The following is a 25,370-nucleotide window of genomic DNA, read 5'->3' as shown; positions in this document are numbered from 1 at the left end:
AAACATAGGGCTTTTCACATGCTGAGAAAGTGCCCTACCATTGAGCTACATGCTTCTTCAGCTAGCCCTGTAGACTATTTCCTGAGCAGACTCAGCCACCCGGCGGCAGCTTCTGTGTACCAAAGCTGTGTGTTGAGGATCTCTGTCTGGCCTCCAGACCCCAGATTACCACAGATAAAGGGCAGGCTGACCCCCCCACCCCCACTCTGCTTGTCCTCTGTACACATGTACATCCAGGGCTGAAGACTGAAGAAAGGGCCCGTCATCCTCCCCACCCTCGGTGCCATTTAGGCAGGACAGAAGGTCACCTCCCTACTGCACCCGGGGGAGGGGAGAATGGAATCCTGAGGGTTGGACTAGCCACTGACAGCATTCATCTAGGACAGTCAGAAGAACCCAGAATGCAGCGGGAGCGGGGCTGGGAGGGGGAGGGTCGAGCTTCCACGAAGGCTTCCAGGAGGAGGAGGCAGTACTTGCTGAGCCATCCTAGGCGTTGTTGGGATTCCCTCAGGTGAGCAGAGAGAGGGTGAAACGTTCCAGGCGGTGCAGTCAGAACGGGAGAGAAAAGCGCTCTAGGTACTGGGTCGAACTGGCCCTGCCGTGGGCTGACGAGGACTCGGGTGGGCTCCTGAGAGAGAAGTTGAATGCTAGAACACACTTTCTTCTGCCTAGTAGTACAGGGAGTTGGCTGCGAGCCTAGGGAAGGTCTTGGCGGGAGCAGAGGAGGCAGCAGCAGTCCGCTGTAAGTAGCCAGGGTCCGGCCTAGGAGAAACCAGATTCTTTTTTTTTTTTTTTTAAAGGAGGGCTGGGGGTGGGGAAGCTGGTTCCAGCAATCTCTACTTTAGGTATTGTTCGGGAGTAAGGGCTCTGGCCCGAGGGCAGAGGTGAAGGCCAGGCCCTAGGATGACCTTTTCTTCTCTCCTCATCCCTGGCTGGTCTCCAGTCTGAGCTAACTTTCTGCGGGATCTGGGAAAGAGAGGTAGGGTGAGGGCCGGGGAAGGGTCCTCAGATTGAACTGATAATAATCTGCCCTGGGCGGGTGGAGGCAGGGGAGGAGCTTCCATCGCTCGCAGCCTCAGTCTACCCAGTCTGCAGCTCGGGACAGCTCGGCGTGGAGAAGCGGGCATCTCTAGGACCCGGCTCTGCACGAAGCTCGGCTCCGCGATCGTAGGAGCCGAGCGCGGAGAAGCGGCGTTGCGGCCGGGTCACAGTCCGCGGGGAGGCTCGAGGCGGGGGGGGGGGGGGGGGGGGGGGGCCTCCGGGGCGGGGCCGAAGGCTCCGGGCTGCGGGGCCGCCTGGCGGGAGGCCCGGCGTGCGTCAGCGCCGTGAGCCCCGGAGTTTTCCACTGACGAGGAGGGCGGAGCCGCGGGCGGGGCCGGGGCTGAGCTAGTCTCTCCCGCCGCCGCCGGACGCGCAGACCTGGGCCGGCTGCACCGACGGCCGCCCGGCCGAGCGCACTGCGGGTCGCTGCGCGCGCTGCGACCCTGGGGCCGGCACACGAGTGGCTTCGGTGAACTGGGCGAGCGCTGCTAGCTTAGGTGAGTGCCACGGTTCCTGAACGCGGCGGGATGGGAATTGGGGCAGGGGGCGTCTCGGGTGAGTGGCGCTGTCACTCCAGCTCCCCGCTGATCTCCCTTGGGTCCTCCGGTGGGGACGCCGGGATCCGGCCTCCGAGCCCGACTGGAGATCTCGCGCCTGGGGTGAGAGCCCACGGTTGCGAGGTGGCGAGGGGGGGGCAAGGCTTCCCCTCCCCCGCCTCGCTGTGGTTACCCCAGATGTCCAGGCGCCCCAAAGCCGGGCGCAGGTGGCAGTGGGACGGGGCGCGCGTGCCCGCGGGTGAGTTTCCTTTTGACCTAGTTGCCTGAGAACTTTTCAGAAGTTACTCGCGTGGCCGGGGCAGGTGACATTGGTCGCCTTCCTCCTCGGGCTCCCTAGGGGGAGGGTGCCCGAGCTGCGGCGTGTGCCCAGCGCCCCCGGCAGGCGGGGGTCAGGGAGGGTTTGGAGGGATGAGTGAGGAATGAGCGAGGCTTGGTGAGTCACGGACCCCGGGATGGAGGGGGGTGGGGAGAAGGATTGTGTCGTATGTTCACCTGTCACCGTCACACTCAGAGGCCACTGCCGTGAGTCACGGGGCGCAGCTACACCGACCACCCGCGGGCACACGTAGGCTCTCTCCCACGCACCTCTACTCCCTCTTCTGCACGCATTTCCTCTCCTTCCTCAGTTTCCCCTTCCCGGAGGTCCTTTCGCCTTCATGTACTGTAGAAAAGCCTACACCACGGCAACGGCCACACACTTAGTCACTCGGGTTGCCGATACAGTCACTCCCAGATGTAGCCCACCTTCCTGACAACAGAGAGTTCCTCCCTCCTCTCTAGCTACCCACCCAACACCTCTGGACCGAAGTCTCAGCCTTCTGCAGAGAGTAAGTCAATACTCTCTGCCCCCAAATCTTTGACAGCCCCGCCCACATCTCCCTGGCTGTCACCAAATCCACCCCCTTTTCTCCTTTGCGCTTGTCCTGTCAGTTCACCTGGCCCTACCCTGTGTGTCCTACGGGTCACACCCTCTTTGGCTCAGGCGCTGAGCCATCTTTCAACCATGCAAATCTAGAATTGTCAGTCCTTACTTACGCACTTGGGTGGCTTCCTGTGCCCTCGAGCTAACACAGGCCCTCTTAGTTGCATCGCCACCAGAAGGCGCACTGGCTGCCCTTGCTCCAGTCCCTGTACCATGCAGTGTGACCCCCCCCCCCCAATCTGGAACTCTGCCAACATCCCTCCTTCAGAGGAGCCTGCCTCGTCCCCAGTTCAACCCTTCTTGCCTATCCTGTATAACTCCGACTTGAGAGGTGCTGGTTGTAGGTCCTTTACCTGTGTGCCCAATGTCTGTCATAGTTTGGCCTTTTGGAAGCTTAGCCAGGATTTGATTGGTGAATGAATGAATGAATGAATGTGAAAAACTGGCTTAAGGTGGAGGAAGGGGTGACTGTCAAGTGCAGTTTTCCCTGGGTAGAACTGAGTATTTCATACAGCCAGCAAACATTTGGCATTTACCCAGGGCAGGGCCCTGGAGGCTGAAAATCGAAGGAACTGTCCCCTCCCCCCATCACTTTCTGAGGCATGGGTGGGGGAGGGGTACGTCAGTGCTTCCTGTCTGCTGTGTCTTGAGCTGCCCAGCACTTTGTCTCCGTGAACTGCTTGTAGGTGATTTTCCGCATCCCAGGAAGCCCTTCAGGAGGGTCTGGGGTCCTGTGACCCTAGGTGTTGGAGGTGGGGGCATGACTGATCAAGACCTGGGGTTCTGAGGTCAAAGGACACATTCTTCGGATTCCTGGAAGGGGGGGGGGATCGAGGCCGCCAGGGGGCTGGGGACTGGAGCACACTGGCAGGCTGAGGCTTCCAATAGCTGCCGCTTGTTGCCTGGGTGGAATAGCCTTCACTGGTTCAGTGTATTAGATAGCTATGGTCACTAGACTGGGGTGACATTCCGTTCTCTGGGCTGTCAGCGCCTGTGTGTGGTGGCAGGAAGGGGGCGGCCCCAGATTCTGCTACCATCCCGGAAGGAGCCCGGTTCTCTTTGATTCCGGGGCCTGCCTCTGGGGCTCCTCAGGGGGTGTGGTGTTTCTGTCTGAGCCAACTCCTGGGAATGGCTTTTCCTTCCTCCAGGACCCTAGGACAGGACTGTGTTCACCCTGGGAACAGGATCTTGAGTCCTGAGTAGCTGCTGCAGCCCTACCCCCACCCCCTGACTCACTGTCTGGCACTTTTCTTGGGCTCTTCAGCTATCTTTCATTCTGTTTTCTGACTTGGCCTCCTCTGCTGCGCAGTCTTTCTGTCTCTGTCTTCTTTCAGCCTCTGGATCCCAGGTGGCACTCCTCCCTCCCTTCTTTCCTCCCTTCCTCCCTCTCTCTCCTCTGACCCAGCCAGGGCTCCAGCACTCACGCCTGAAACAGCCTGGCCTTTCCAGAACTCTGCCTGCAGCTTTGAATGTTAACGCTCTTCAGCCTTAGTTCTTATCTTGGGTACACTCAGCTGTGGATCTCTATCCAGTCCACACCTACCTCTCTGACATCTGTTTACTCTTGGGGACCTGGAGCCTTCAGATGCCACCTCACACTTGCACTCCAGTGAGCCTGTCCCCTTCTCCTTCCCCTTCCCCCCCACCCCGTCCTCAAAGCCACCTTTGAACACTGTTCTTGGCTCAGCCAGCTCTGACCCTGGCTGGGGGATGGGCATGTGTCTCCTCATTAGATTAGCTTTCAGGGCCAGGAAAACTAAGACCCCTGGGCTAAAGCCCTGTCTGTGTCACACACAGTGCTGCCTGCCCACTCTTCTGGGCCTCTCTCTGCCAGGCTTATTATGGCCATGCAAAAATAGCCTATAGCCAAGCCTTGTGTGAGGAGAGGCCCGTTACACTGTGGTCACTTATAGCTCTTAAAGAGTTGAACCCAGGGTTTCAATGCGTGCCAGACAGCTGACCTATGTCCCTGGCACATATGGAGGCAAATGTCTGTCATCCCAGCACGTGGGAGGTGAACGAACACTGGAGGATCAGGAAAGAGGCCATCAAGGGCTACTCAGACTCTCTCAATCAAGATCTATTATTTCCTAAAGCACTTGCCTCCAAGGTCATGACATCGGAGATTAATCTTTGATTCGGGACTATTTTTTTTTTTGAAAGTGTTCTGTTCATAGCAGTACCCCAAAAAGGCAGAAGAAGTGTGTGTGTGTGTGTGGGGGGGGGGCTTTTGATGTCCTTTTGGAAATAACTTTTTGGAGAAGAAGGTTTTTCTCTGTAAATCAGGTTGGCTTAAACTCCAGGCAATTCTCCTGCCTCATTTGAGATTGGATAAACATGAGCTGTGATACTCAACTCAGAAATGACTTCTGGATGGGTGTAAGTCTTGGTGGGCTGTTCCAGTCTTTGAAGAAGGCAGGGAGGATAGCAGGGACATGGCCTTGTGGGGAACTGCAAACAGTGGTGCTCAGCATGGGAACTGCAAACAGTGGCACTCAGCATGGGGACTGTAAACAGTGGTGCTCCTGTGCAAACAGTGGAGCTCAGCATGGGGACTGCAGACAGTGGTGCTCAACATGGGGACTGTAAACAGTTCAGCATGGTGTTTTCTTTCTGTCATTTGGCTGTGGGGTATAGGGTGGCTCAGAAGAGACTAGATGGTAGCAGGTGGGGGCAGACACAGAACAGGTGATAAGCTCCGCGTGTGTGCTGAGAAGCCACCTCAGGGCTTTGCAGGAGCCCTTCAGGGAGCTCCACCATCAGGTGACCTACATAGAACAGGAATACAGTCTAGGAATGTCACTCCTGCAGTGGAGGAATTGTGAAGCATTTAACACCCCTGCAAACCTACCCAGGCCAACCTCTACCCATCATCCTACCCCCAACCCCACACCCAGGAAATCCCCTCACAACTGTCCCCTGGTCTCACACACTCCCTCCTGGAAGACTGTCCTGTCCTTTCGCCTGACTGTGGAGAAGGCAGGTACAATGCCTTCTAATTGGTCTCCCCTTTGTCAGTCTCCATTTGCATTTTCTGTCGAGTTCATGCCTGTGTCTCCACTCAGGAGTCCTCGGGCTTACTATTATTTGCACACTCACTGAGCACACGATTCCCTGACTGAGGACTTGACATGTGTCCATTCCTGTATTCCACCCAGCCATGTGAGGTTCTAATGTGTGTTTATTTCCTTTGAGACGCCGTCTCAAGATCAGCGGAGGCTGATCTTGAACTCTTGATTCTCCTGTAACTCCCGAGTACTAGGATAGATATCAAGTGTGTACCACCCTGACTGGCCTTCTGGGACCTTCAGACAATTGGAGACAGTGATGTTGAGGGACCTGCCCAGGATCACTCAGCCAATAGCCAAGTCAAGGTCCAAATCAGGCAGTTGATTTTGGCCTCTAGGATATCTCCCAAGTCGGTGCCTAGCCTGTAGGTGAACTTCCAGGACTGAGACTGCCTGGGTGTGGGTGCAAGAAGAGGGGAGGGAGAAGCTGAGGGTGGCTGCAGGCTGCAGGTTTCTGGCTTGAGCAACTGGGTGGGTGGCTGCAGTTACTAAGACAGGGAACACAGGAAGAGGAACAGATGGCATGGGGAGGGAGCAGAGAGGTTCAATTTGGGGCCTGTGAAATTGTATATTTCCAGGAGAAGTGGGTCCTTGCTTGGTTTGGGGGTCTTGGACTTGTGCCCTTTGTCTCACAGGAAACAACTGGAATTAGAGAGGGGGTAGTTTTTTTCCTCCCCCCACCCCCCGCATTAGGCTGTGGTGGTCGCAGGATGTTTAGGGGCTGCCTGTATGAATGAGTGTGTCTGTGGTAAGGATGCATGTGCACGTGTGTGTGATGCCTGGCTCATGACCAAACACCCTCATCTCCTGGGAGAGGCTACAGACAGGTTAACTGGGCTGTTTGTGTTTGTGGTTTGACTCTGGGAAGCCGGGTAACAACCTAGCCTGAGAAACTGCCCCGGAAACACCTGCGTGTCCTTCTTCCCCCGGGCCTGGGGTGAGGGCTTGACCTGGTAGTAAGATTTTCTTGAGCCTCTCCCATGCCTGCCTGGAGGAGATGGCTGTTCTCCCTTGAGTACTTTTATCCAGTGAGTTGACAGCTGGCGCCCTCGGATTTAGGGACCTGCTGGAAGGTATAGGTTAGGAGAAGGGACCACAGGATACCTTGGTGAAGGAGACCCAGACAGCTTTCTGCTTAGTTTTCCTGCCTCTTTCACTTCCTGTGATGGTGGTGGGGGAGGAGTCCCCAGCTGTGGGCATTCAACCCTGAATGAGTGAGTACGGCAGACTCAAGACAGCCACACAGCAGGTAGCTGCACTCAGCCACCATCCTTGAACCCACTGAGGGCCCCCTGGTCCTGGAAGGACTGTTACTTGTCTGAGCGCTGGGGGTTAGGGAGGGAGCTTTAACCCCCTCCAGCCTGACTGGTGAGTGATTGCATCCTACCTGGGTCCAGAGAAGCTACAGAGGAGCAAGGGAAACAGGATAGCAGCTTTTCCTGGTCAGTTTCTCTATTAGAGGTTTGTTTTAAAGAGAATTAACCATAGGGGTGAGCTATTGAAGGTGAATTTAAGATCAAAGTGAAGTCTCCTGCCACAGTCCAGCCTAGAGCAGGGGACTTTTCTCCTGTGGCATGGGGGTTTCTGAGGGAAAGTCTAAACTCCATCCCAGGGAGGGGAGGGGCTTGGGAAAGTCCTTCTGCTGGGAATCCAGCCAACATCAAAACCAGTGCCCATTCTCAGAGCTCCTGTTCAGCCTGGCCCAGGAGCTGACCTGAAGCTGTCAGTGGGCAAGGCGGTGGACCTGTGTGGTGGGAGAGGAGTGCCGCCCTTAGTGGGGTGGGGGGCTCTGGAGATTGTAGAAGGCCCTGCACGGGCAAGTGCACAAAGACCCGAGTGCCTGTGAGTCAGCCTCCAGGATTCCTGTGAAGATGAGCCAGGCTAGTTCTGTCAGTCCATCTGTTGGTCTGTCTGCCTGCTGGCCTGTGTGTGTGTCTGGTGTACGTATGTGCCTGTGTGTAGGTGTGTGCATGTATGAATGTGTAGGTGGTAATGGGGAAGGTACCTGGCTGTTTTCCAGAGGCTTGTTATCAGGGGGCCAGGTCTTGGGAGGCCAGAGTCTCCGGGAGGGACTTGGATTTGCGTGTGTTAAGACTCATTTGAGGGAGGAGATGCTACTGTGTTGTTTGGGACTGGGGACCCTACTGGAGACACTACCATGAACCTGCAGCTCCTGGCTGGGCTGGAGGGCTCAGAGTCTGGGAGATACCATGGAAGGTAAGCAGAGGCTAGGGAGACATGGCTAGGCGGGGAGCCTATCACTTAATCTTTCCGTTATCTTCATCCCAGGCGTCTGTCCTCGGCTGTTGGAACCGCCTACCTCCCACCATGACCGGGCTACTGAAGAGGAAGTTTGACCAGCTGGAAGAGGACGACTCCAGTTCCTCCTCCTCCTCCTCCTCCTCCTCCTCCTGGGTCTCTAGCCGGCTCTCTCTCTCCTCCTTCCCCGCCCCTTCTGCCTCCCCTGCCTGGAACTCTGATGAGGAGGGACCAGGTGGTCAGGCACCCCAGCCTGATCAGGACTCCTGTGGCCTCCGGAGTTTCACTCGTGAGTCTCCCATTCTGGGCGCCCCGCCCCCCTTGCCAACCCTCCCCCTTCTTCCTTACCTTAAACTGAAATTGGCCTTTTCATTCGGCCTGGCCTCGGTAGCCCCCTCAGGGTGCCTCCTTCTGTGAAGTTGTATGGCTGCTCCACTCTGCAGAGACACCTTGACTTCCTGTTGACCGCGGGGGTGGGTGGGGGGGGTGGGGGGGGTTGTGCTGTTGGAGACGGAGACTTTGCTTGAGTGGCTCTGGCTCTGGGGCCTTTGAAGGGTGTTGCGGCTCTGTTTTCCCGGCACACCCTACCCCTTCCAGGAACACCACTGGGGCTCATCCCTCTCCTCACACACCCCGTGCACTAGGCTTGCTAAGCCTCTTCCCCCTCCCTCAATTTCAGCTTCTTTCTGAATGTCCCCAAAAGGGTTTTTCCAGAATAGTTTTCTTTTCTTCCTTTTTTTTGAGAACACACTCTCATATAATCCAGGTTGTCTTCCAGCTGTGTGGCATCGGCCTCCCAAGTACAGGGATTCTGGATGTGCGCCACCATGGCTGACTTCCTGGTTATCTTTCTGTCTTTTTTTTTCTTTTTTTTTAAAGACTTACTTATTTTATAATATGTGAGTACACTCTCACTGTCTTTAGGCACACCAGAAGAGGGCATCAGATCCATTTACAGATGGTTGTGAGCCACCATGTGGTTGCTGGGAATTGAACTCAGGACCTCTGGAGGAGCAGTCGGTGCTCTTAACCTCTGAGCCATCTCTCCAGCTCCCCTGGTTATCTTTCAAGCTTGTATAATTTTGATTTTAAACTGAAGGATGGTCTTGATGGTCTTTTTGTTTTTGTTTTTGTTTTTTTCAATACAAGATTTCTCTGTATAGCCTTGGCTGTCCTGGAACTCACTCTGTAGACCAGGCTGGCCTCGAACTCAGAAACCCGTCTGCCTCTTTCTCCCAAGTGCTGGGATTAAAGGTGTGTGCCACTATTGCCCGGCGATGGTCCATTTTTTTAAAAAATGATTTCTTTTGATTTTTGAGATTATAATTACATCATTTCCCCTATCTTCCCCTCCCTCCAAATCTTCCCACGTATTCGTCCTTATCCTCTTTCAAATTCATGGTCTCTTTTTTTATTATTGTTACATAAGTCTATACAGATATATTCCTCAATATATAACTCCAGCCTGCTTTGTTTTTATAATATAAAGGCAACCTTTGATTTTCAGCATGCTCTTTCTACTTCAAGAACCGTTTTAGACACTTTTCCCCTACAAGGGGAATGTTTATAAACACAGGGTTACGTCTCCCTATGAAGTTTTGACACCATAGTTGTTTCTTCCATGTCTCCTATACAACATACCTGTGTGTTATATATTTTTTTAAAAAGTATGATTTTTTAATGCCTGGAATACAAACAGAAAATTTCTTAGAAGGAATTTTCTCAGGCAGTTGAGTACAAAGTTAATATGTTAACGTGAAGTCACTTGGCAAACATATAATCCCAGAACTGGGGAGGCAGGAGGGCTGGGATTCAATGTCGCTTGCTATGGAACCAGTCCTAGCCAGCTTGGGATAAATGATGGTGTATGCCTTTAATTCCAGTTCTTGAGAGACAAAGCCTGGTGGATCAAGACCAAACTGGGCTACATATCAAGTCCTCGGACAGTCAGTGTTACATAGTGAGACCCTGTCTCAAGAAAACATAAACAAGGGCTAGAAGGATGGCACAGTAGTTAAGAGAATCTTGCTCTTGCAGAGGACCCAAGTGTGGTCCTTAGCACCCACATCAGATGGCTCCCCACCACCTGTAGCTCCTAGCACTAGGGATCTGGCGCTTTCTGAACTTCAAAGGCACCCACACCCAAGTGGCATACACTCACACATGCACTTATTAAAAATAAGTAAGTTTGAACTGGGCAGTGGTGGCGCACGCCTTTAATCCCAGCACTAGGGAGGCAGAGGCAGGCGGATTTCTGAGTTCAAGGCCAGCCTGGTCTACAGAGTGAGTTCCAGGACAGCCAGGGCTACACAAAGAAATTCTGTCTCAGAAAACTGAAAGAGAGAGAGACAGACAGACAGACAGACAGACACTTTCTGGGTCTGTCTCAGAAGACTTAAACTATAAAGGAAAAGGCCAATGACATAACTATATATTTTTAATTTATGTGCATGAGTATTTTGCCTGTGGATATATGTCCATGTACCATGAGCTTGTTATACCTGAGGAGGCCAGAAGAGGGAGTTAGTGCTACTGAAACTGAGTTTCTTGGCTGTGACCTCTCCCGTGGGTACCAGGGCTCTTAACTGCTGAGCCATTTCCCCAGTTCTTTGATATATGTTTAAACAGGAGATTATATTATTACATGTAAAGAATAAGAATTACAGAAAATTGTACAAAGGATTTATAAATACGTGGTAAGGGTTTATTTGTGCTGATAAATGACAGTTAAGCTGGTGTTGGGTTGGGAGTGGTATTGTTCTCCAGATCCAGCCAGGCCTGGCTTTTAAGTTCAGATCCAAGGTGGGTGGAGAAAGAGAATGGGTTGGAATCTTTCTAGAGATTACACCACATCGAGGGAAGCTCAATCCCTTCTCTTTTCCCTTTCAGCCCCGTCCATCCTGAAGCGGGCTCCTCGGGAGCGTCCAGGTCACGTGGCCTTTAACAGCATCACCGTCTACTATTTCCCACGGTGCCAGGGATTCACCAGTGTGCCCAGCCGTGGTGGCTGTACCCTGGGCATGGCTTCTCGGCACAGCACCTGCCGCCTTTTCTCCTTAGCTGAGTTTACACAGGAGCAGGTCCGGGCTCGGCGTGAGAAGCTCCGCCGCCGTTTAAAGGAGGAGAAGCTGGAGATGCTGAGGTGGAAGGTATGGGAGGTTGGCACGTTAAGTGTGGAGTTGTTGGTGTTAGGGGAGAGTCAATGGCTGGACTATAACTCAGGCAGGGAGAGCGCCTCCTAGTGGGGAGGAGGACCTGGTGCCCATCACCAGCACTGCATAAACCAGGCATCTTGGTGCACCCATCGTCCTGGAACTTGGGTGGTGAAGGCCGAGGAATCAGGGATTCGAGGTCATCCTCCGCAAGTTGGAGGCCATGGCCCTTTCCCAAATGAAAGTAGTCGGCTTCAGACCACAGGCTAGGCCCTGGGCATAAATAATGCTTGAATCTTCCTAGTTGAATCCGATCAGCCGGCTAGACTGATCTGTCACTGCCAGTACATCGGGGTTTGAGTAAGAGATCCTTGTAGCTGCTGAGCACAGTGTGTACCCCTTCCCTACAGACAGCACCCCACTCTCTGGGAGAGCTAAATCTCTATCTCTCACACCGTCTTTCTGTACTTGTAGTTTTCAGTGGCTGGAGTTCCGGAGACAGGGGCAGGCGTGCCTCTCACAGCGGATGCCATCGATGACGCCTCTGTAGAGGAGGACTTGGCAGTGGCTGTGGCAAATGGCCGCCTGGAGGAAGCCAATTTCCTTCAGCCCCATCCACCTCGGCAGCGACGGGCCCTCCTTCGGGCTTCCGGCGTTCGAAGGATTGACCGAGAGGAAAAGCGGGAGCTACAGGTGCTGCGCCAGTCCCGGGAGGATTGTGGTTGTCACTGTGATGGCGTCTGTGACCCTGAGACCTGCAGTTGCAGCCTGGCCGGCATTAAGTGCCAGGTGCGTGGTTTGGACTGGGTAGGATAAGGGGGGTGTGCCTATAATCCCAGCACTCGGGCAGGGCTATACAGGGAAACCTTGTCTGTGGGGAGCTGGGCCTGCTGGCTTCTTGTATCTCTGAAGTTCTCACTTTGGCTTTGTCTTTCTCTGCAGATGGATCACACGTCCTTCCCGTGTGGCTGCTGCAGGGAGGGCTGCGAGAACCCCAATGGTCGAGTGGAATTCAATCAGACAAGAGTTCAGACGCACTTCATTCACACGCTCACCCGCCTGCAGATGGAGCAGGGTGCCGAGAGCTTGGGGGACCTGGAGTCCCCCGTGGAGGACACTCCAGTTGAACAAGCCCTGCTTTCCCCCTTTCCGCCTTCCAAGCCCCCTGTGAGCAGTGAATTGGGGGACAGCAGCTGCAGCAGCGACATGACAGACTCTTCCACGACCTTGTCCTCTGGCAGCAGCGAGCCTCCAAACCACCCTGCCCACCCCAGCCTGCCAGGTCCCAGCTTCCGGTCTGGCGTAGATGAAGACAGCCTGGAACAGATCCTGAATTTCAGTGACTCTGACCTCGGAATTGAGGAAGAGGAGGAGGAGGGAGGGGGTGTGGGCAACTTGGATAACCTCAGCTGCTTCCATCTGGCTGACATCTTTGGTACCGGTGACCCTGGCAGCCTGGCCAGCTGGACTCACAGCCAGTCTGGCTCTAGCCTCGCATCGGGCATCCTAGATGAGAATGCCAACCTGGACGCCAGTTGCTTCCTGAACAGCGGACTTGGAGGGCTGAGAGAAGGTAGCCTCCCTAGCAGTTCTGGGCCCCCTGAGGGGGAGGCCGTCCAGAACAGCTCCTGGGACCTCAGCTTATCCTCCTGTGACTCTTTTGAGCTTCTCCAGGCTCTGCCAGATTATAGTCTGGGACCTCACTATACTTCCCGAAGGGTGTCGGGCAGCCCGGATAGCCTTGAGACCTTCCACCCATTGCCCAGCTTCTCTCCACCCCGGGATGCGAGCACTTGCTTCCTGGAGTCTCTCATGGGCCTGTCTGAGCCGGTTACAGATGTCCTGGCACCCCTTCTGGAGAGCCAGTTTGAGGATGCTGCCTTGGCACCTTTGTTGGAGCCTGTGCCAGTGTAAGGATTAAGGTGCCTTCTTCCTGCCCCGAGACCCTGTTGCTGCTCTTTGTGATCTTGGGGTTCCCCGAGGTCTATGTATGTAACGGTCTCCCACGGGCTGGTCCTGCTCACGGTGCCATGTGGGCACCCTCTATTTTTACATTAACACTCTGAATTTATTTATTTTTTTATGTTTTTCTGTACTGAAGAAGGGAGGGTGGGGAGGGTACCCCTCTTTCAATGCCTGGTCTCTTTATGTCCAAACAGAGGTCTTCCACCTCCTACTGTATGCCTGAAGGAGGAAGGGGCGGGGCTCTCCTGGAGCCTCACATTCCCTCTTTTTTCTGTACTGTAAGATGCTCCTTGCTCCAAAGACAGCGACGGCTGAGCGCAGGGCCTTAGGGGCTTCCTGTGAACCATAGGGGCTAGGTCTTCTGGACTGTGAAGATGTAATTTATTTCTGTAATTTATTTGGGGACGGAGACAGCAGTGGTGGAGCCTCTCTGGCGGGTGGGCAAGCAGTGTTGGGGCCGAGTCTTCTGTGTGCCCTGCCAATCTGGGCTTCGGTGTGGTGTGTGGGTTCGAGCTTATTGCTCTCTATCAAACAGCGGCCTGGCTCAACCGAGCACACAGAGGCTGTGCTTGACCAGCGGTGACCAAAACCCCTTCTGCCCCCTGCCCAGACACTCTACTTGCCCTCTTTCCAATTCCCTCTACCCAAGGCCATGGATTATAAAGCCCCTCTGTAAGATGGTGAGCCAGAGGCCCTAAGAGGGCATGAAGCACACCCTGATCACTGTCTCAGGCCTTTCTGGGCATTGACTCGACCCTGGCCCACCTCACGCCCCCAGGCCAGTTGGCAAGGGGTGGCTCTTGAGGGCTCTTACGCCCTTCATTAGATGATGTTGGATTTTATATGCATTTTTTTATTGTCTCTAAGTGTCAGAACTATAATTTATTCATTTCTTTGTGTGTGTGTGTGTGCCAAGAAATGCAGGCTCTGGGCCTGCCTCCTTGCCCAGGAGGCCTTGCCAGCCTGTGTGTTTGTGGGAACACACTGTACCTGAGCTGACAGGTACCAATAAAGACGCTCTATTTTTAAGTGTGGTCTTCTTGGTGAGGTGGGGAGTGTGGGGCACCCCCAGGAAGCATGTGGGGTGGGGCACTATCATGTAGCATGGGCAGAAGCTGTACTGAGGCAGGAGGACAGCATGTTGGGCTTTCTTCCAGGCGGGCCAGTCAGGCTGTAGGCAGAGAGCCAGCTGAGGTTGGCTGGGCAAGTGGAACAGTTTTTTTTTCCCCCCCCTCTGAATTAACCCATTCCTCCATGATGCCATCTGGAGTTGTAAGGAGGCAGAGCTGTGTGCTCAGGCCCAGGGAAGGCACCCTCCTTCGCATACATACACCTTGGTCTGGGTCCAGGGAGGGCAGCCTAGCCTAGTGGAGGCCTGGCCTGGTGACAGGCTGCTCAGGCAGCTGTAGTCCCTGGGGACTTGAGCTCCAGAACTGTCTCTACCAGCCAGACCTGCCAGACCTGTCCTGAGGCAGCCAGAATAGGGCTTAGGTCGGGGGGTGCAGAGCAGGCTGCTGCGCCCCGTTTTGGGGAACCTCTGTCTGGAGCCTGACTGCTAGTGATTTGCACAGGCCCTCCGGAGAATGACCACAGGAGAGCCTTCCTGTGCTCAAGCCCCACTGCTGTGTTCTACCCAGGAGAATGGATGCAGTCTCAGCTCTCACTGCCTAGTGAGGCATAGGATATGTAGATTGTCTGCCTAGAAGCCTGGGTTTCTCCAATCCCATGCAAGCGACTGCTGCTCCTCTCAAACTGGCTTGGTTTCATGCGCCTTGAGTGCCTGGGTCATGATTCTGTTTTTTAGTTTGTGACCTGCTTTTTCTGGATGTGACCTAATGGCAACACCAGTGACCACCAGGGGGCCGAGGACTTGGCACGCTGCCTGTAGTTGGGCATGAGTACCTGTGACTGGATAAAGTGCCCTGGAACATCCTGTTGTCCTGTCTCCTCACTGGGGCTGGGAAACGCTTGGGCAGAGATCGAGCTGTGGTGCAGCATCCTGGGTCTCTCTTCCAAAGGTTCTGAGAGGTTTTTCTGGTAATTCAGGGCACCTGGTGGGAGCTTCATCACCCCTACAGATTCCTCCACAGACTCAGTCCCTGATCAGACAGGCCTTCCCGGCTCCTATGTAGGGCCATAGGGCCGAGTCCTGGGCTGTCTTGTTTGTGGAGGTGAAGTGGAGACAGACAAAACACCAGTGACCACGCAATCCCTTTACGGCAAAGCTCTCCCAGAACAGACGACCTAGCTCCTAAACCTGTTTGAACAAATACAGTTGTGATACAGATCATGGGAAAAGGAACCTGCTATCCCTATAGGAAAGGGTAGGAACCTGGGGGAAGTGTTTTAGATCAGTGCATGTGACATCGACAGCAGTGTTACAGAAAGGGCAGGCTGAGGCTGGAGTGCCAGCCGGGCACCCAAGCCCTTGGTTCTAGCCCCAGCCCATGAAGAAAAACTTAGCCCTCCAGGTAACTCAACTCCGAAAACTCTTGCCGGGTAGCTGAGGGTGCCCTTGAACTCCTGATCCTCTTGCCTCTGTCTCCCAAGTGCTGGGATTATAGCAAGTTATCCCAGTACATACACACCACACCCATACTCAACACACACACTGACACACGCACACACTTTTTGAGACAAGCTCTTATGCAGCCCAAGCTTGCTTTTTTTGTGGAGGGCGACCTTAAGCTCTGATCCCCCCTGCCTCCGCTCCCCAAGTGCTGGGGCAGCGACTTACGTGCACCAGGACGGCTCCGTGAGAACCACATCTACATTGTACCCACCCTGAGGCTTGTTTTGAGACTGCTTCCTTTATTCATTAATTCAGTCATCATGACATTTTTATTTTGATTATACAGTGAGTTGATACATGCTACAATTCCTGTGTGGAGGTCAGAGGACGACTTTGCTGGAGTTGGTGGTGCTCTCCTTCCACCGTGTGGGACCCAGGGATTCGAATCGGGTTATCAAGAGTTGGGACAGGAACCTTTACCTGCTGGGCTATCTCACCCCTCTCCTTTTGAGGCTGCATCTCGTTATACAGGCCTGGATGGTCCTGGAACTCACTGTGCAAGCCAGGCTGGCTTCAGGCTTGCAGCTGCCCTCCTTGTCACCCCTCCCAAGCGCTGGGACTGTAACTGTAGGATTATACCATGCCTGCCTGTAGTTCTTTAAATAGAATATATCAGTAGCCTTAAAAGTGAGAGATCCTATTCAACAGTGCCTAAGAATCCCTAAATGTGTTGTGCTAGCTATTATATAAACACGGTTCAATTTAAGGGGTGAAAAGTATAGCTTGGGGGTACAAAATGCACCCCTCATTTCTATCCCAGCACTATAAACAAACCATTTTCTAGACATTACCGGCAAAGCATGATACAACGATTTGGGAAATAGAGTCTTTTTTTTTCTTTTTTCTTTTTTGAGACATGGTCTCATGTACCCCAAGACAACCTCAGACACTAAGATGACCTGATGACTTTACTGCCTCTACCTCCAATGTGCTGGGGTTCCAGGTGTGCACCACCAAAGCCAGTTTAAGTGATGCCGTGGGTCAAACCCAGGGCTTCGTGCATGCTAGGCACGTGCTCTGCCGAGTCAGCGTGCCCTGCCCAGGTCTGGTCTAATTTCTTGCTGAACAGTGGGGCACTGAGATCCAGAAAGGGCAAGCACTTAGGAAGAGCACACAGTGCGACCTCGGGCCTCCAGATACCAGAGTTCCTTCCCCTGAGGCTGGGGTGACCCACAATCCCATCCCGAGAAGCAGAAACCCAGTTAAAATGATCATTAGCCACCTGAACGTGGACCACTGTGTCTGCCCCCTTAGGCATTAAAAGTGGGAGCCTGGAAGGTGAGCAGGTTGGCCAATATCTTTTACAAAAGCCAAAGCGTGGTTGTGTGTAGGGGGAGGATGGGGCTCAGTGGTAATCTGGCTTATCCCAAACCGGTGTGGTCCAGCCTGGGGGAGGTGGGTAGGAGCAGAACGTGGGGACAGAGAAGCCCAATGAATGGGCCTTGAAAATCTGCTGCCCTCTTGCCCAGGGCCTTAGCTCAGGGCCGTGCTGCAGCTGGTCCTGTCTGAGCCCATTGCTGGGCAGGCCTGGTGGGCATCATGGCGGGGAGGGGCAGCGCTTCTCTCGCTCTGAGATGCTGGGGACGAGACTGGGGTAGGGGCACACTTCAAAGTAACCCTAGGGTACTTTCCTAACTGTCACTGTGCTGGGGTGGGGGGGTCTCTGTTTCAGGTCTTCAAGAGTCTGGAACAAATGTGGGGGTCTATGAGAAAGACTCAGGGAGGGATTCCCACCCCCCGCCCCTGCCCCTGGCACAGGCTAAGCCGCTGCCTTCCTTCCCCCGGCAAGATTACTTCTCAGGCCATAGAAACATGAAGCTCCCACACGAGGCGTGGGTCCAAACAAAGCACAGACGACACAGAAACGGGGAGAGTGTGCATTTCTCACTCGTCTCTCCTCGGTTTTACTTCCTACTCCCCCCCTGAACCGTCGTCGTCTGTAGACTGATGCTTCTCCCTGCCCAAGCCCCTTCCAGCCACAGCTAGGGCCTCAAGGACCCTTGGGCTTTCTCCAAAATCTCCTCCCTGATCTTGGGGTACTTGGGGTGCTCCGTCAGGACCTGGTACAGAGAAAGATCGGATGTGTGGGATCAGGCAAGGGGGCCCCACCTCGGCACCCTCCCTGCCCGTGTCGGTGACTTACGCTGTGACAGACTTCAATGGCATCCACGAACTTCTTGTCTTTCAGGTAGTTGAAAGCTAGTTTGAAACCTGGTGGGGGGTGGGGGGGTGGGGAGGGGATGATCTGGTGACTGGGAGCCCTCTGGCTCCCTGAACTGCCAGGATGCAGGACTTGGGTTCTAGGATCAGGGCAGTAGCCCCTGCCTACCTCGGCCTGTGCCTTACCAATGGCGGGGTTGGCCCGATGACTGTACTTCCAGGCCAGCTCATAGTTGGTTGCTGCATCCTTGTATGACTGCTCTTTCTCCATGATGAAGCCCATGTACTCATAGGCCCGGCAGCAAGACTGCGGGGGGTGGGGGGGTGGGAGCCAGCTAGCACCTCTGCCCAAAGTAGCAGCCACCATGGTCCTCAGGGTGGGGACCAGGATGGTGTGGAGCAGGAATAACCCAAACTGTATGAGGGACCCCCAAAATCACCTCCAGCGTTTTGAAGGGTTAACTGTGTACCCACTCTTTACTCAAAAGCTGGCATAACCCCTTCAAATAAAGCCCCTCTGCCAACAGTTCCATCTCCCAGAAGCTAATCCTTGCATATGGCTCATAACCTCTCATCTCTCTCCGGTATTCTGTTCTCTTTTCTTCCTGGCTATGCCTGACCCTCATAAGCTTGGCCCTCCCTTGGCCCGTGGATCCTGGCTCCGGGCCCTCTGGTTCGACCTCTCCCCACCCTGCTCACCCCTCCCTTATTCTCCCAGGCTAGTGAGCTTTGCCTTGTTATACTGCAGGCAGCGGCGCAGTAGCTCCAAGGCCAGGTCGAACTTGCCGCCTTGGCAATAGATATCTGCCAACAGAAGCCAGCTCTTTTCCAGGTCTTCGGCCTCGTCGACCATCCATGGGACTTTGGCCAGGCGCTTCAGCTGCGTTCGGGCCTTGGGGACTTGCTTCAGGAGTATATAGGCCTGCGCCATGGCCAGCAGTGCAGGGATGCTGTCCTTCTGCGCACATCCATGAGAAGCAAACATTGGGGCACGTTGGCAGTCACCCCCCATCTTGACCCCTGCCCACCGGAACCCATCCCTAGCCCTCGCACCTCAGCCTGGGCCATCTCGATAAAGGCTCCCAGAGCCACCTCTACATTCGCCTTCTCTCTGGTGGCCAGCAGGCAGAGATTCTGCAGCAGCCGCAGCTGGGTCTGCCCGGATTCCGAGTGTGGGTAAAATTCCCGGAGTAGCTTCTCTGCAGTGCGCACCCCGTGCTGCTGAGACTCCTTTCTACTGGCAGAGCTGTGGGCACGGGACTCATGCTGATAGCCTGCTGGTGGGGCACTCACCTGGCCTCCGCCTAGAAGCTGAAGCCCCGCCCCTCGCCCTCTTACTTGCTGTCACCCACCAGGCTCTCAAAAGCCTCTCCACCGACAATCTCATTGTCAGGGTTCAGACAGATCTGTACCATGTAACAGGTGGCACGCTGGCCCCAAATGCTGTCCTTTCGGGCTTTGTTCAGAAACCTCAAGGCTTCATTGGGCTGTCCAATGTGCCTGCAGTGAGAGAAAGAAATGCCGAGAGCCGTGAGGGCATAGACACCAGGTCTGAGGGCTTCTGGTCCTGGAGGCTGCTCTGTCTCCCTTCTACTGAACAAAAGACACCAGCTACTTGCTAAGGGGTCCCACCGATGCCCCTCTGTCTCCTCGAGCCTAACTCACCAAAAGTAAATGCCTTGGCAGTAGTTAAACCCTGGCTCCAAAGGCACCCGGCTAGACACCTTCTTGGCCAGTTCAAAGAAAGCAGGGGCCTCTTCAAGCTTGCCGCTCCGTCGTAGCAGATCGACCAGTTTATTCAATACCAAAAAATTGTCTAAAATAGGAGAACAGAAATCATGCGGGGCGTGGTGGCTGATAACTGCATCGGGCTGGTGTGATGCGGCCTGAGCGGGGGTGAGGGTAGGGGGGTGGGGGTAGGGGGGTGGGTGTGTGTGTGGGTGTGTGTGGGGGTGCTGGATCTTGAGGAGGCCCTAGGAGACACTACTTGTTTAGGCTGAGCACAGATGAGTCTGTATGCAAGCGTGAGTAAATTATATAGTGCTTGAAATAGCTACAGCAGGGTCTGGGGAGATGCTTCTGTCAGCAAAGTACTTGCCAGACAAACATGTGGACTTGAGTTCAAATTCCCAGTGCCCATCTAAAAAGCAAGGGGTGCACTGTGAGTGTGGCCACGTGTCTCCTGAACCTCAGGCTTTGGAGGGCACAGATAGGGTAGTTTCTCAGGCTTGCTGGCTCCGGGCCAAGTTCAAGTTTCAAGTTCCGCTAGAGATCTTTTTCCTTTTTCTTTTTTTTTGAAGATTTATTTATTTCATGTATGGGAGTACACTGTCACTGTCTTCAGACACACCAGAAGAGGGCATCAGTTCCCCATTACTGATGGTTGTGAGCCACCATGTGTTTGGTGGGAATTGAACTCAGGGCCTCTGGAAGAACAGTCAGTGCTCTTAACCACTGAGCCATCTCTCTCCAGCCCCTTGGCTAGAGATCTTGTTCCAAGAGAACAGGAATGAAGGAGGTAGAGCAGAATCACCCAGTGTCATCCCCTACCTCTAGGCTCTCTCTCTCTCTCTCCACCTCTCTCTGTCACACACACACACAGTGACAGCACAGTTACACTTACTTATCTTAGGTACTTACACTGTACCTGGCTCCTCTGTGTTCTGCCTGTGACTTAGCTATAGGTAAATATTCTTTCTGTGCCCATTTGACAGATGAGGACAAAGAGAATGGAGGAGTGAAGTAGTTTTTCAAAGGTCACACAGACAAATGATATCAGGATTCAGACCCAGGTGCCCTAACCATGATTGCTGTGCCCGTGGTGACTACGGTGAACTGTCTGGCTCTGTAGCTTGGGCTTCAGGTTTGACCCTTGAAGCAGTTGTTTCATTCAGTAGCAAGTAGGGGCCCAGCAACAATCAAGGGAGAACATCTAACTGTTTTTCAAGTGGGTGTGGCCGTAGGGGGAGACTGTTCAGTCCCAGTGGCTGCAGAGATATGGGGACAGACAGGCTGTCCTGACTCCAGTGCCAAGTGCCTGGGTCCAGGAACTGGCCCCTTGGACTCAGGAAGGGCTGCCACGTTCTGGGTTTTTATCAGTTTCCTGCCTCTCTGGGAACAATTGGAAAGAAAGGGGCTTCCTCTGACCAGCCAGGAAGGAGGGGAGAAGGCCCACCCTTCTCTGGGATAGCGGTGCTGGCTGGGTGGGGTGCTGGTCCTAGTTACCTGGAGCTTTCTCCAGCACTTGGTGGTAGAGATTGATGGCAGTTTCATAGTTTTGTCTTCTAAACATCAGGTCGGCCAGCATCTATCAGAAGACACACGAGCTGTGTATTCCTGAGAGCGGCACGCATGGGGGCTGGCAGAGAGGAAAGGCAGAAAAGACTCTACCAGTAGGTAGCCTCCCTGGTCCAGAGAGCCTGTGGGATCCTGGACACCCTACCCGACAGGCAGCTGGAGCCTAGAAGACAACCTGTGTGCTACAAAGGGCATGGCTGGNGAAGTGCCCCAAGCCCTTGGAGGAGCCCAGAAGATCGTGAATTGGATCCCAGACATTGGATGGTTGGAGATTGACTTTTGCTTTTGATTGTAACTGTGCCCTGATGTTTTTCCCTCTTGAAGTATTTTAGTGGAGACCATAGTTAAGAGACTTTGAATTTTAAAAGATATTGGACATTTTAAAGGGATTGGACTTTAACATACAAGACTGCGGGACTTTTGAAATTATCTAGATCTTGGGGATGAATAAGAAAGTAAAGGTTGAGGCTTAATAGTGATGTGTTTGTGTGTCAGGTTGACAAGGGGTCAATTGTACTGGCTGGTTTTGTGTGTCAACTTGACAGGCTGGAGTTATCTACCTCCACTGGCAAGGTAGAGATCGCAGGTCATTTTATGACTCTGCAAGGTGTGAGCCTAGGGTGGCCCTGGAGAAGGTGTGAGTAACAGATAAATTAGAAGGCCTGACCAGGGAGGGCTATTTCACAGGCTTCCAGTCACCCGACCTTCACCTTCACCTCGTAGTGGGTGTGGTTTCCCCTGAAGTCCATTCAACCACGCCCCGCCCCCACAGCCTGGCGCAGAGGTTGCTGCTGCCCTCTGCTGGCCTGCCCGTCCCTCCCTATGAAGGGCAGGGCAAGAGGCTGGGGGCCGGGTCCCAAAGCCAGTGAGGCATCTGAGGGTCGGCAATTAGAAAGCAGCCTAAATCTGGTCCCAGGGCCCCGGGGAGGTGTGCTGCCTGGCATCTCCTACCACAGCGGCTCTCTCGTGGGTCTGCTCCATCTCTAAGAGGGGGGCACAGCGCTGTTCACACAGGTCCAGCTGCCCCTGAAGCAGGTAGAGCTGGGCCAGCTCCAGCACCACCTACGACAGACAAGACCAGACAGAGCAAGCAAGTCAGCGCTGCAGGCTCGCTCGGGAAAATCCTGCAACCACTTTTGACTCTGACTTCCCTCCCGGCCAGCCCGCCTCGCCTATCAGCTGGCTTCTAAAGCACGCAGGCCCCTTGCCTCAGGCAGATGATGGCTCTTGCCCTCCCATCCCACCAAATTTCCCTGCCATTCGGTCGGTTTTAGTAGCGGAGTGAGATGAGGCCTGGACAAGCCAGTAATCTTATTCTCCGGGCCTCTGCTCCTTCCTCTGGGCATTCCTCTGTGCCCCGGACTCCAGGATAGATGGCAGGCTTGCGTTCGAGTCTCCCACACGCGCGCGCGTCTGTCTCACTTTCCTCTTGCCTGAGGGCAATCTGTAGGCAAGACTCATGACCTGCCCTAGCCCTAGCCCTACTGATACCAAGGCCTAGCACAGTCCCTGCTATGAGCGATCTGTCAAAGGGTGAACAGTTGCCAGCTTTTTTTTCTTCACACAATGCACATAGGTATATTTTTGAGATTCCATGTATCTCAGGCTGGCCTCCAACTAATTGTGTAGTCAAGGATGACCCCCTGCCTCCACCTCTCAAGTGCAGAGAAGGAAGGTTTGATGTGGTGTTGGGGACTGAACCCAGGACTTTGTGCACACTAAGCAATCACTCTTCCACTGCTGGGCTCTTTCCTCGGTGTGAACTTAGTGTGAACTGGTTCCTCATCTGGAACCACGCCCCTCCCACAACTCTCAGCTGGCTTGGAAACTCAGCTTGGGCTCCATTCCCATGCAGCCTGGCAGTCACAGCTCTTACCATCCCCCCTCACCCCAAGTGGTGGGAACCTGCAAAGGCCAGGAGATCGTGGCTTTCAGAGGTATCTTCCCCATTCTTGCCATTATAAGTGGCCCAAGGATGGTCCTCCTAGCCTTCCTCTAAGAACTGTAGTAGCTGAGAACCGAGAGTCAACGGGAGCTGCTTCCCACCCTGGAGGCCTCCCTCCCCCTTTACACCTGCAGCTTCTCAGAGAAGAAAAGCCTCACTCAGCAAGGACACCCCCAAACTCCTGACCCTGCCTCCAACTTCCAAAGGCTGAGGTGACAGATGTGTACCATCTTTACTTGGTTTGTAAGCTACTGGGGTCTGAACCCAGGGCTTTGTGAATGTTAGGCAAGTTCTTTATCAATCGAGCCACATTCGCCAGCCCTCAGGGTGTCACTCTGAGGGCCACACACCTTACTGTCTGTGGGCGAGTAGGCGAGGGCGTCCTTATAGGATTTCACGGCGCTGTCATAATCTTTCTCCGCGAGATGATGTTCCCCAATCTGGATGCAGATGGAGGCTGCCAGCTGATTCTGGAAGGGGATCATTTCCGATTGCTCCAGAGGAACCCGCTTCAGTATCCGGGACTGGAGGTCCAAGGCCTTGGGGAACCGAAGAGGTTGGGTTCAGGAACCCCGAGCCCATGTGCCAGAGCACAGGCATTTCCAGTGCTCCAGGGCTGGCGGGGTCAGAAAGGGCGCCTTGAGGAGCTCAGGGCCATGCCCTCACCATGCATGAGATAGACTGGCACTGCCCCTGGGGGCGGAGCAGAAGCACCTTGAGGCTGTGTCTAACTTGCCTTGCTGTCTTGAAGGTTAGAGCAACACACAAGAGGTGCACAAAGCAGGCTGGGTTTCTTGTTGTTGTTATTGTTGGTTTTATTTTATTTTTTATTTTTATTTTTTTAGTAAGTGGTGATGTTTTACTCTTGAGACAGGGTCTCTTTATGCAGCCCTGGCTGATGTGGAACTTGTTATGTAGACCAGGACTGGCCTCAAATTCACAGAGATCTGCCTGCTTCTGCTGCCTCTCTGCATCACCACGCCCAGCTCAGGCTCGGTTTTTGTTGTTTTGAGACAGGCTGGCCTGGAACCTCCTTATATAATCAAGGAGGACTTTGAACCTCTGATCCTGTGCCACATGCCTGTTTTATGTGGTACTGGAGACAGAATCAAGGGCCGTGTGCATGCTGGCAACTTAAACCATGTCTGTGAGCTGTGCTTTGGTGGGTACATTTGCTCTGTGCCGCTCTCCTTTCTAGAATTTGAGGCACTTCTCACACATGTAACACGCGAGTGGGTGAGGGGAGGAGCAAGAAAGACAGGCAGGTTTCAGAAGGTGCAGAAGGTGGGTACAGACTAGCACCGGGCTCCTCGGTGACAGGGAGACGAGTGGGGACTGGGGGTAAATAAGAGAAGTCACCTTGGGCTGGTGAGATGGCTCAGAGGGTAAGAGCACCCAACTGCTCTTCCAAAGGTCTGGAGTTCAAATCCCAGCAACCACATGGTGGCTCACAACCATCCGTAAAGAGATCTGACTCCTTCAGACACTTCTGGAGTGTCTGAAGACAGCTACAGTGTACTTACATATAATCAATAAATAAATCTTTAAAAAAAAAAAAAAAGAGAAGTCACCTCAAGTGGTGGCATTGGTGGTGTCTCCCTCTAGAACCACACAAAGCATCCTGGGAACAAGTGGGAGCCTGCACTTGTGGGTGGAGAGGTAAGGCAGGAATGGCCAAGGGTGCTTGGATCAGGGATGGCTCGGTGTGGTACAGGCAGACGTCAGATCTCAGCTTCCCCTCCCTGACTTATGGTAAACCCATTACGAGATGGATACACATAAAGGACGCACTGGTCCTAGAGTGCTGGCTGGCACACTCCTTTCACCTAGCACTCGGGAGGCAGACACAGGAAGATCTGTGAGTTCCAGCTCAGCGTGGTCTACTTCAGTGGTTCCCAACCTTCCTCATGCTGCAGCCCTTCAATACAGTTCCTCATGTAGTGGTGACCTCCAACCATACAATTTTTTTTCTTGCTACTTAATAACCGTAATTTCGCTACTGCTGTGAATTGTAATGTAAATATCGGTATTGTCCAATGTTCTTAAGGTGACCCCTGTGAAAGAGTCATTCAACTCCCAAAGGGATCGACACCCAAAGTTGAAAACTGTTGGTCAAAATTCTTGGGCTGGAGACATGGCTCAGCAGTTAAGAGCACACGATGCTCTTATAGAACATCTGAGTTCACTTCCCAGCACCCACATAGGGCAGCTTACAACCACCTATCACTCCAGTTCCAAGGGACCTAATGCCCTGCTCTGGTCTCCACAGGAACAAGGCACACATGGAGTACACACACATATGTGAAGGTAAAAATGCATACAGATAAAATGAAAAATGCATTGGGTAGGGCTGGTGAGATGGCTCAGTGGGTAAGAGCACCCGACTGCTCTTCCGAAGGTCCAGAGTTCAATTCCCAGCAACCACATGGTGG

The 25,370-nt window shown here is 53.8% G+C and overlaps 2 protein-coding genes across 4 annotated transcripts in view; one reads left to right on the top strand and one right to left on the bottom strand.

Moving 5' to 3' along the window:
- The first annotated feature begins 298 nt into the window (after nt 1–298).
- On the top strand, nt 299–13,993 carry Csrnp1 (cysteine and serine rich nuclear protein 1). Of its 3 annotated transcripts, none has more exons than XM_021173012.2 (5): nt 299–511; nt 7,878–8,136; nt 10,737–10,996; nt 11,474–11,788; nt 11,942–13,993. In XM_021173012.2, exons 2-5 carry the CDS (start codon nt 7,917–7,919, stop codon nt 12,911–12,913), a joined length of 1,767 nt encoding a protein of 588 aa, XP_021028671.1. In that variant the 5' UTR covers nt 299–511; nt 7,878–7,916; the 3' UTR covers nt 12,914–13,993. The 3 variants fall into 3 exon arrangements, with proteins under 3 accessions (XP_021028671.1, XP_021028669.1, XP_021028670.1); XM_021173010.2 differs by lacking the exon at nt 299–511 and adding an exon at nt 1,378–1,538; XM_021173011.2 differs by lacking the exon at nt 299–511 and adding an exon at nt 1,550–2,425.
- A 1,794-nt stretch (nt 13,994–15,787) lies between these two features.
- Ttc21a (tetratricopeptide repeat domain 21A) overlaps nt 15,788–25,370 on the bottom strand; it is a 34,053-nt gene continuing 24,470 nt past the window's right edge. Inside the window, exons 20-29 of the mRNA XM_021173250.1 lie at nt 23,289–23,477; nt 21,945–22,055; nt 20,922–21,003; nt 19,362–19,512; nt 19,035–19,196; nt 18,750–18,942; nt 18,430–18,654; nt 17,883–18,003; nt 17,680–17,747; nt 15,788–17,596 (exon numbers count right to left, since the gene is read on the bottom strand). Of these exons, the coding sequence (XP_021028909.1) occupies nt 17,519–17,596; nt 17,680–17,747; nt 17,883–18,003; nt 18,430–18,654; nt 18,750–18,942; nt 19,035–19,196; nt 19,362–19,512; nt 20,922–21,003; nt 21,945–22,055; nt 23,289–23,477 (1,380 nt within the window). The 3' untranslated portion in view covers nt 15,788–17,518. The remainder of the gene's footprint in view (nt 17,597–17,679; nt 17,748–17,882; nt 18,004–18,429; nt 18,655–18,749; nt 18,943–19,034; nt 19,197–19,361; nt 19,513–20,921; nt 21,004–21,944; nt 22,056–23,288; nt 23,478–25,370) is intronic.

Source organism: Mus caroli, chromosome 9 (assembly GCF_900094665.2).
Source record: "Mus caroli chromosome 9, CAROLI_EIJ_v1.1, whole genome shotgun sequence".
Classification (NCBI taxonomy): Eukaryota; Metazoa; Chordata; class Mammalia; order Rodentia; family Muridae; genus Mus; species Mus caroli.
Note: the sequence above shows the minus strand (reverse complement) of the source record. Positions and strands in the feature narration are given on the sequence as shown.